The 11,599-nt window shown below is 28.4% G+C and overlaps 1 protein-coding gene and 1 long non-coding RNA gene across 2 annotated transcripts; both read right to left on the minus strand.

The window, feature by feature from the left end:
* Positions 1 to 3,198: 3,198 nt before the first annotated feature.
* ergic53 (lectin, mannose binding protein ergic53) lies at positions 3,199 to 7,122 on the minus strand. Its single transcript, XM_033472562.2, has 10 exons — positions 6,930 to 7,122; positions 6,434 to 6,490; positions 5,853 to 6,123; positions 5,666 to 5,765; positions 5,484 to 5,595; positions 5,243 to 5,414; positions 4,979 to 5,172; positions 4,683 to 4,879; positions 4,402 to 4,607; positions 3,199 to 4,321 (listed from the first exon to the last, which is right to left on the minus strand). The coding sequence occupies exons 1-10, from the start codon at positions 7,096 to 7,098 to the stop codon at positions 4,285 to 4,287; spliced, it is 1,515 nt and encodes a 504-aa protein (XP_033328453.1). The 5' UTR covers positions 7,099 to 7,122; the 3' UTR covers positions 3,199 to 4,284.
* A 1,713-nt stretch (positions 7,123 to 8,835) lies between these two features.
* LOC117221539 (uncharacterized) lies at positions 8,836 to 11,030 on the minus strand. Its single transcript, XR_004490526.2, has 5 exons — positions 10,326 to 11,030; positions 9,600 to 10,252; positions 9,304 to 9,525; positions 9,161 to 9,208; positions 8,836 to 9,070 (listed from the first exon to the last, which is right to left on the minus strand). It is a non-coding gene; the product is annotated as an uncharacterized LOC117221539 (long non-coding RNA).
* Between the last annotated feature and the right edge of the window lie 569 nt (positions 11,031 to 11,599).

Consider the following 11,599-nt stretch of genomic DNA (forward strand, 5'->3'; position numbering starts at 1 on the left):
ACCTAATTGCTCACTAATAATCATCCAGTTTTCACACTTCGGCAATTCAATTAAATTTTGTGGTTATATATATATATATATATATATAACCACAAAATTTAATTATACTACTATATATACTATATATACTACGAATAATACATATAAAAACTAATAGGTCTCCAAGAAATATTTTCATCAAGTTTGTTTGTTTTGAAAAATTGATGAATAAAGCTCAGAATAGTCATAAATAACGTCAATTACATAGTTATGAAAATGATCCGACATCCGACGGTTAATTAGCACTTCTCTGTCGTTAACAAATTGCTATACGACAGTGTTCGGCAAAATTAAATAAATTTTTATTTGAATAGGTATGAAAATACAATTTTATTTATTATTTGCGTGTTCAAATGACAAACAGAAATAAATTATTTGTTAATTGAACAAGTTTAAGTAAATTATTTAAATAATGAAATTCATAGTTTTTTAATTACTATTTGCATACATTATATTTATTATTTATCGATGGTTAGATAAATCTATTTTGCGTTATTTTTAGCGACGAACTAGTGTCAGAAGGAAATACATATATTGTTTCTCTGGAGAAGTCTCTTGAGAAATTCTCAATGAGAACTTTTAATATTCCTTTACCGTCGTCAGCTCCCGTAGAGCTAATATTTTGTTTGGCAACAATTATGAATACACCGAAATTAAATAGAATGTCGGACATCCTGTACCAGAACAGAGTACAATAAATTCTCTCTAATTGACGCTGAGATTGGACACAAAAATGGACAATCGTATTTCCCCTTCCCAAATTGTCTATTTTTGTGCACAATCTAAGCGCCAATTAGGGAAAATTTACTGTAGTTTTAAAAGCGAATATATGAACAGCAAGTTGCTACCAGAAGCTGTCTATTGAAAAATAACTACATTAATTCTCAATAAATTTTTAATAAATTTTTCCTATGTTAGTATTTATACATATATTTCTACGTATATTAATTCTAGATTATTTTCTAATTAATTTTTCATTGTATATAAAATCAAGCACTGTATAAGATCAAACAAAAAACTACTTATTAATTGTTTTCAATTAAACACAAATAAAAATTAAAACTTTACTTGGAAATAATAAATAATAAATAAATTATTCTTGACATTATTTAAATAACTTTTATTTAGATAAAAATTTTAATTCTTATTTATAATCGAAATCTCACTACAATTTACTATTTATTATTTGATAGTCAAATAAAAATTTGCTCAATACTGCTATTCCAGAAAAAAATGTATAGTGGATGCTTAAATTATTATTCAAATGAATAAGGAATATATTTTCTATATTTGTATAAAAATAAAATTATAGAGTCATCATAAATATTAATTTTTTGTACTTAAATATCTTTATTTGATAATTTTTTATAAAACGATAAGTGGTGACACCACCTTTTACTAAATACAATACTGCTTTGGCTGTTTGTGGAATACTTTTCGTAAATTTTTTACAGTTTTTTAGTGTGTCATCACGATTTCATATTTCAATTAAACGATCAATATATGTATCATATAATATAATATAATAGAACATAATATAATGTAGTATAATATAATATAACATAATATAATATAATATAATATAGTATAATATAACATAATATAATATAATTTTTAATATATATATATGTATATCAATAGGCACTTTATGAAAGAATAATAAAAATTCAAATTAACTAGGTGTTAATTTAAGAATTCATTAATTTAGTGTGAAATCATACGTTTGCCTAAAGTGTCCTAATGTATATTGGCAAATATAGACAGAGAAGCTCGATAATTTCAGAAGAGGTTGTTATATTATATTAATCCAAATGTGTGATTATGAATGCAATTATTTTTCGCTGTTGAATAAATTCTAAACTTTGAATCCACTATATTAAAAAAACTATTAGATAAGTGCCGGTGGATAAAGGTGTTAATGCTTAAAGTATTTCAAAACTGAAGTACCATCGCATTGTAGTAAAAGATAGTAATATATTCTGTACTATAAGCTTTATTAAAAATCTGTAAATTTGTATTTACATACTATAGGTGTTTACAAAATTGCTTACATTTAATATGTAGTTGAAGGTGTAATATTAATATATTTTTGTATAAGAATCAAGATGATGAAATTTTGTTTCTAATTAACAATTGAAAGAAGCAAGACAGATGAACATTGGACAATTTATTTTATAACTTACAATGAACAATGCTATAATAAAAATACATTTATTACTGTAATATTTACTAAATAAATGATATGAATTGTGATACAAATAGAGCTGTTGCTCCATTGAGGAAACGTTAAATATTTCTTGCCGATAAACGTAACTTGATCTACGTATGCAGTTTCTAATTAGTCATCACTTTTATTTATAGACATAGTGCCTCGCTGTTTGATACTCTAAGTGTGGGGAAGATATAAGACTTAATTATGTATACATATATACGTCAGTATATCACTCTTGTTAGCTAGTTAAAATGAATTATGAATGTCAGTTGCACAAAGCTTTTGTTTCTAATACACAAATCGTAGTAGTATTATTGTTTGTTCTTTCATTGTTATTCTCATAAAATTTCATATTTAATAAATTGAAAATATGGAACCTTAAAATAAAATTTTCATTTGCAAATGTTGAAATTGTATAAGTTTGTTACAAATAGTAGATTAAACTATATAATTCACTGCACGCGAATGTTAGCAGTATTCAAACTATCATAAATTTGCATGGTCCACAAATTTGTTAAAGATTCAACAAATGTTAGATTAGTAAAACAAAATCAATTACAACTATTTACCTGTATAAAATCAAGGAATCATTTAAATAAACGAGATTACACGATATTATATGAGCTATATGTATGTGTCCAAAAACGATATTATTATATTGCTATAATTTAATCAAAATTAAACAGAAATAGATGTTTGGATTAAGACTAGTAAAACATTGTAATTTAAACACTTACGTCATAAAATATTCCTATTTCAACTTCTACATAAAGAATATTATTGTTTCACATTTGATTAACAAATTAAATAATATTATAGAAAATATTTAACTGTTTCAGTATGAATACATACAACTTCACTGATTTCTGCATTTGTATCTGTTTTCATACTTGAACAATACAAATTGGTGACACACTGTGTATAATTTTCCATTTACTGAATTCCAGTTTCTGTTTTTTCCATTAATGTTTTTATTATCAGATATATTTCATTATACATTTACAATCTTTCATAAACTTTTACAAATGCAATAAGATTGATAGGAATACCGAGTTTGCGAATAATTTTAGTTCTTCCTATGCTTGCTACTCGATATACCGTATACACTTACAAAGTACATGTTACCTTAACAAAATCATTTCGATCTTTCATTTTTATTACAGGTTTGAGAACGTTATGATTGTTCGACATCACGGATAATATGCGAAGTATAAAGTCACTCGTCTTTTGAATTCGATAGAGCCACGTTCATCTCTTATGTTCTTTATTCCGAAGTATTTGTCACATTCAAAATGCAAACCTTACCTATACCATCACTCATCTAAGGGAATGTAATACCAGATCAATAAATATCTTATACAAGAATGTATAACTGGTGAGGATTATCAAATTCCTCCAATCGAAAATCGTAGATTTCAATTCTCGGTATGCCGATTCCCAATTAAAAAGAGAGAGAGACAGAGAAAATCACATAACATTTATACAATATATCCCATGTGACGCTACAAAAAAAATCTTTATGTCAGAAAAAGAAAGTAGTGATAGATGTTAATAAACGAAATGCGCAAAAAATGCATGTGCGCATTACGCGAGATATTCTTGATGAAAGACAATAAAAAAATATATATTATACACAACAATCCCCTAAACAACTACACGACAAAGCATGTCTTATTCCAATTTTCATAATTGTATCTCCAATATTTTCTTTTATTTTTAATATAACGTTCACATTTTGTCATCTTTGTCTCTATATGTCTATGATTCGCACTTATAAAAAAATCATACGCTGAAAAAATTTATTGACTCGACTGAATTATACCAAGCTGAGTGAAGTGATTTTTCATCGCGCCTAGAGAGTATTTATCGCTCTCTGCTATTTCGTTAGGTCTAACTCGGATGAAGAATGCATTTATTATACAAATGTTCAACAAAATGCATATTTCATGGATATAAACATTGAGTCAGTATGCAAGGACAGAACTTGTTATCTGTATTTTTGCTTCTTTTACTGTACGTTCAAAAACCAATTATTAATATAACTTTTTCGCCTGTGCTTCCTTATTGTCCCTATAGAAGGATAAACAAAGAATGAGACACTGTTTTCTTAATATGTTTCTTCACGTAAATATCTAAAAGTTCATACTTACCGGTACATACTGTATGCAAACAAAATCACCATTTGAAGTGCCACAAATAATAAGAACATTGTTGTTGTTAAACAATTTGTTGTAGGACAATCTCCACCGCCACTATTTAGTTTAGTGTTTACTTGTCCAACCTCTCTCTTTAACGTTTTGAGCCCCTCTTGTATTTCAGAAATGAGTGAATGGTATTCGTATCCCATCGGTTGCACCTAAAATTACATTTTTTCATAGAATATGTCGAAGAAGACATTGACAAAACGTGATAATAAATGATAAATACACACTTGAGCAGTCGGAGCACGAGCTTGGTTGTTAAGAATGGTATCAGTCTTAGTGTATATATCATTCGCGAAAGATTTAGTTTCTCTGACTGTATTCAGTATAGCATTTTGATTTGCCAATAAAGTGTCAACTTCTTGCCGCCGTATTGTGTCAATTAATTGAACTTGTTGACCTGGTTGGCCACCTGTTGCTTGTATACCTACAAATAAATTATTTATATGTTACTTGAAAACTTTTTTCACTGTTTATAATAAAAGATTTATGTTAAATTACGCGCGATCCTTAAATTGAAAATTACCTCCTACTTGAAGCTGAGATATTAAACTGAGTGATCGTTCCTGCCTTCCAATTATTTCATCTGATTTTTTATTGAGTTCACGTAAAGAATCATACACTTGACTCAAGCCAGAATAAATTTGTAACAGTTCCCTTTGATTGTCAGTTTCAAAGTATTCCTCAAATTCTTTTTCACGGCGTGCTTCAGGATGTTCCCTATGAAATGATAGCATTCAAGAAATTTTTATTTTATGTACAATTATGAAATTACAAGTAATTCTCTTACCTGCGATAATCCTCTTTCTGTTGATCTAATTTTTTCTGGTAATCCATATATTCTTGACTAAGCTTTTGCTGCTCCTCCATAGAAACTTTTTGCCCATCATATTGCACTTGACCAGGGGGATACAAAGAATGCGTCAAAAAATGAGATACATCATGATCGTCAGCCAAACCACCTTAAATGAATCATAACATCATAAATAAGTGTCCAAATTAAAGTAATTCTTAGTTTCTGCAATACATACCTGTAGCAGCAGAAACTCCAAAGTATCCACCTTTCGGTAAAACTACGTTTTCAACGCGGAAACATACTTCATAACTTTGATCGTCATTTGTCATTCCATTGTGGAATAGTACCTTCAATAAACAATGACAAATAGCTATGATAAATAGATACTTACAAAAGACAATATATGAATGATCTTACTGTTAAAATGTTCTGGTAATATTCAATTTTTGCTCTTGTTGCAAATGGTTTGTTACGGAAGTCTCGCAAACAACCAGCAGACAATTGTGTTGCAGCATCACTGTAGCAAGATTAATGATATTAACTGTTAATTTTTAATTCTTATTGTAAGGTTTAAAACATTAAAACAGTAAGAAATGTAATTCACTTAGAATGATCAAAAATCTTCGTGCCATCGTTGAGAACAGCCATGATGTAAGGGTTATTATGTTTATTGTCATTATCGAATGAATCAAAGAAGAGTCCAAGACCATTCCACTGATCAACGCTGCCGAAGACAGTGCCATTGTAAGCCCCCTTCGAACTAGTATACCAAAATGCTAAACCATCTGCTCCAATTCTTCCTCTTCCTGTTACTCTAAATATTAACTCTACTTCCCACCAGTCAAAGTTAACTGGCTGTTTGATCCATATTGCACCTAAATGTCATTTCAAATTCTTATAGTATTGTAGAAAAGAAATAAAAAGTATAACAAACATTTATTCTTCCATATATAAATGAAGAAAATAAAACATATAACATTATAAATTTAACTAATTTAATAATATTAAATGTTACCATACAAGAGACCATATGTTTGTCTCAAAGTATTTTACTTACATTAGAAAATATCTTTTGCTATTAATATATTAAAAAACTAGTAGCACCTTTACACACAACATTTTAGATTTACACAAATTATTTGACATTAAAGAAATTATCTTTAATATTTTCATATTTTCACTTACCTTTTTGACTTCTCAATGATGGAGCTACTCTCACATTTTCTGCACTCGCGATTGCATCTATAATAAAAATAGATGTCCTATCAAATATTTGTTATAAATTTATTAATCACAATATACGATAAAAATAAAATTAACGATAATAGTTTTTAATTTGCCATCAAAAAATCATTGAATGGAAAGAAACTTTTAACAATTTATCTCAAAAAATGGAAATAGATACACTTGTGTTTTCATTACTCAAAGTAATTAAAACAGTTTACAATGTAAATAAATACATATAAACCTGTCGTGACAGTTTTACTGACTTCTGTCAAATAAACATTGTCCATTTTAATGAACAAAGTGGTCAAAAGAAGAGGAGTCAATTAGTGTTTGTGTTTAGGAATGAAATACGAATACACTTTATTTAAATAATCGAAATGCCGACTAGGAGAAAATAACATACGGAAGTATTTTACAGCATGTGTATACTTGGTTAGGTTTCAACATTACTCACTTCCTCCGTATTCCCAGAAAGGCACACTGCCATCTTTTTGTGCGAGATACGGTGGTTTGAACGAGTACTTGTATTCAAATTTCCGATGAGGTATGTCGCCGAGTACCGTATTAATTACCAAAAATACATGAAAAATTAAAAGCCACCTCACCTCGGCGGCCATCTTCATTTCGACTGTTGAGTCGAAAGTAAATTGACCACATTCAACCCTGCAACCGGTAGAGGTGATTGGTGGAACCATTTGATTTCCTCTTTTGATTGGTGTATTATCAATGACGTGTCAATTTTGTGGCCACATTTCAAAGGTCTGTCTTTCACCGGCAATTTGTTTATATACTTCTCTGTTAATTCTACTATATTGTGCGAGATTTAATTCATGAGAGAAATCAACTAAAAAAATGAGAATCTCATTAATTATATATGAATAAACATCTTCTGCAGAGTAAACGTTCGTTAGTTTTTGTGGACGTGTCATATGAGAATATGGCGTTATCATGAATAAAGTATCAGTGTAGATGTAACAAGTGAAAATATTATGACTGATTAATAACCTATCTACGACTTATCAGTTGTATTGTATTTCTCAGATATGCAAACACTTTATACTTTCGAGGATAAGCGGAAACTAAATGTGTTTTTTAATGTTATCACAGCATTTAATTTAACCAATGTATTTTCAGATGTTTTAAATAATAAAACTTCTCCATGTGATTTGAAAGTTTAAAGAGATGGAGGTTCAATGTAAACGAGTGTCAACTAAACAAATATTTTATCATGATTAAATTAAACAGATTTGAGGAAGCTCAGGCTATAATAATAAGTATTCCGATTAAGCTAATATGTGATATTAAAGTCAACAAATTGATATCTACTTAATTTTTACTTTGATTATTGAAAATTCGTATGAACTTAAACCATATTGAATGAGAAATTATCAATTGTTATCGGTAAGAATAAGAAGATTCAAAAGATAGAATATACTTATCGTTAAAATCATTGAAATAAGCTACGTGCGGTATACATATATCATTTTTTATCATGTCTAGTTAATGGCATTCGATGTTTATCAGAAATTAATTTCCTGTGACAAGATACATTCCACGTTTACATTAATTTATTTAATGAACATACCGTCCCTATCATAATAATTATTTGAAAATCCGCCTTTTAAATTCTCCTAATTCCGTTCTATCACAGAGCAGTTTTAGTATAGTCACAGAAAATTCTTATAGAGATGTGTAAATTCCGTACGAAACGAATCTCAAAACTTTGAACTCAATTGTTCAAGCGCATACAAGTTTATACTAAATGAACATAGCTTCAAAATTGCATATTTATACTTCTCAAACACTGTTTTCTACCTTATATTATCAATCAAATATCGCCACGTTTTTTAATGTTTGCAATTTTTCGTGTCGTCTCTTCGAGATATCGGCCACAAACTTCTGAATAACATACTTATAATATGTTCAAGGCTCGAGTTCGAGTAACTTTTGAACCATTAGAGATATTGCAATGAAATTTTCACTAAATATATTTAAAAATAGTTATTTCCAACTATAGATAATTAAATATTTTTGCATTTGTTAAACACTACTTTTTAATTCATTTACATTGATATTTTTTATTTAAGAAAAATTATTTAAATATAATTTTACTATTTTTTACTTTCTAAATATATGTATTATGTTTATGTTTTATATATATAACGTTTTATGGAATAAGTAAGATATACATTTAAGAAATATTTGTAATCACAACATACAATAATGACCAGAAAAGTAAAAACACATCGCATGTGTGTCAACAAATATTTTTCCATAAACCATAAGAGATATTGACACAAGATATGAGATCAATAATGTATTAATGTTATGCAATAAATAGGTTTAAAAAATCATAAAAATTATTTTAAAAATATTTAATTTATTATTGTTCTATAAAGTGTATTATTGTATCTCTGCATGGGGCTTTCTGAGCCTCCTCACAAAACTACCCAATAATGCCTTTTGAATTATTTCTGCCTCATGTATTAATAAATTATGGACTGAAATTGTCATATAATACCACCCATAATATTGTGCTGTATCTTTTATATATTTTTAAAATTCTTCGATATGTATTTTGTATAGGGCAATGATCTGTAGTAAAGAGTAGAATTTTTATAATTAGTATAGACTTATTATGGTTATTCCAAATTTATTTAATACAATGAATAAGTAGGTATATACTTGTCATATAATCAGCTATAAATTGTTAATGTGTTTATTCGAAAGTACCTGTAATATAAAGTGAAATTTTTTTATTACTACTTTGTCAATTTGGGTGATTTTTGCTAAAATTTTCAAATAATAAAATTGGCGTGTTGTATTACCATCGTTTGACAAATTCCAACCTCATCTTTTCTTTAAATTCGTTCTGTACACATTGTTTTGTTTTCATCTTTTTCTTTCTTCAAATTTGCATCCACTACAGATGTATGATGTGCAGTAAACATTCCATACATCTTATCCATGTATAATCCACACATCTTATCCATCTTATATCTCCAAATTTTTTAATCTGGATTGTCTGGTTTGTTCAAACTTTCTATTATCTGTGAAACAATACGATTTAATATGTTTTGCATATTAAGTTTTAATAATTTTTAATAACAAAGCCAAGAGTTACTATTATGTATTATTGCTTGATTCCTTATTGTGATGTACTGGAACAGTTCTGCCATTACGAAAATATTTCATGCCTTTTGTGGGCAATACCTTTTGTCTTTAGCTGTATATCCTTTTATTCAAATTTTCAATGCCTTTATTGTATTTGTCATTTGCTAAATATTTCAACAAGGATGCTTTAGAATGCATCCCACGTTTCCTGAGCTTCATTCCTGCAGCGTTCAGTAATTCCGATGAAGTAAAATGATTAATTAGATACTGAGCTCTTCTTATTTACTCTCTATCACTGTATTGCAAAAGTGATCCTTTTACTTTATACACGGTCACTATGGATGATCTTAGTTCTTGAGCACTTGTCGAAAAAGTATCTGTTAAGATTTCATTTGGATACAAGAAATCTCTTTCTAACCACTGGTTGTGATGTTTGAAGAAGTAGGTTTTACTGTAACTACACTTTATCCATTTCTCCTTGAGTTTAGAAGCAAACTTCCTTAACTTAATTTTTAATTCTTCTGATTTCTTAGAAGAAATATTCATCCTTTCTTCTATCTTTTCTTTTAGATATAAATAGTCACCGATATCTCTCTTAGCATTTCGTAAAATAAGGAATAAATCTTTATTTGTTCGAAATCCTTCCATTTTTTTTTATGAAATCTGAATAGCAAAGAAGAAAATGTTACATAAAGGAAACGGCTCGTAGAATAAAACTAAGTTCTTTCATACTTACCAAAGAAAGATAGAATACAATTTAACGTTAATGAAATATGATATATAGGTATTTAAGTATTTAATATAAAAAAAGCTGTATGAACTAACGTATACTGAACTTAACCAAGGGGCCTAAGATGCAACAAATTTCAATATTTGAACCTTCTTTACAAATAGAATTTCAGGACACGTGCTTCAGATCTCACATGGCGCGTGTAAAATAAAGGCGCGTATCCAGTTGAGAATAAACTTTTGACAGTTGTTCTATACAGGGTGTTCCAAAAATGTTTCGCAATCCGGTAATGGGAATTTCCTCAGGTCATATGAAGTCACTTTTTCCTTAGCGAAAATGCAACAATTTCGCTCATTAGCTCGGCCGTCTCACGCCAGCTGATCTCGCCTCTCATTGGTCACTGCGGATTGTATTTTCCCTAAGGAAAAGGTTACTTCAAATGACCTTAGGGTCCCTTCATTTTTGGGACACTCTGAGAAATTGTTGGGACACCCTGTATGTACATATGTAGTTTCGTATCTGCGGGACTCGTCAGGCCGGACAGCCAAGCTATGCTGCTAGCTGGAAGTGGCCCTAGTACGACGACAATAACGCAAATTTATTGTAAGTGAACAAAATTTACTATCAATAAGTAGCAGTGCTGAAATAATAGATTTTATGAATGAATGTGACGAAGAAATAGCAAGCATGAAGAGTGAAAAGATTAATAATGCTAACATTTCATTTTATGAAAATATATGCTTATATAATATTTTATCATATAAAAAGAATTTTAATATATTCAAATTTATTATTTATAAACTATATCTAATGTATATATATATGCTACGATATTGATAATAATGAACCACACACTCCATATCTTATAAAAACGATAATCAAATAATGTTTAAAAATTAAACTCCATTATATGTATTCGAAAGTAAATGATAATGATATATGTAGATAACAATTTACAAATTAATTTAACATAAACACTAATGATTATATGTATCATACATATGTACGTGTCGTATAATAAATACTTTATAAAAAAGATGTGGAAATCCTTTGAACCAAAATTTCATTTTATTGCATTACTTTAATAATCAATTTCAATTTTATCAAATATAATAATTCATTATACTTATTATTTTATGTATATGGATATTATCAATCTCTATAGCCTTAAATAGAAGGCAAGCAGTTATTCAGGTAAAATATGCTATCTTAATTGCAATATATATTAAATAAATATCAATTAGCAAAAGTTAATTTTTTGACAAAATGTCACTGAAGTT

This window comes from Megalopta genalis, chromosome 4, assembly GCF_051020955.1.
Source record: "Megalopta genalis isolate 19385.01 chromosome 4, iyMegGena1_principal, whole genome shotgun sequence".
Classification (NCBI taxonomy): domain Eukaryota; kingdom Metazoa; phylum Arthropoda; class Insecta; order Hymenoptera; family Halictidae; genus Megalopta; species Megalopta genalis.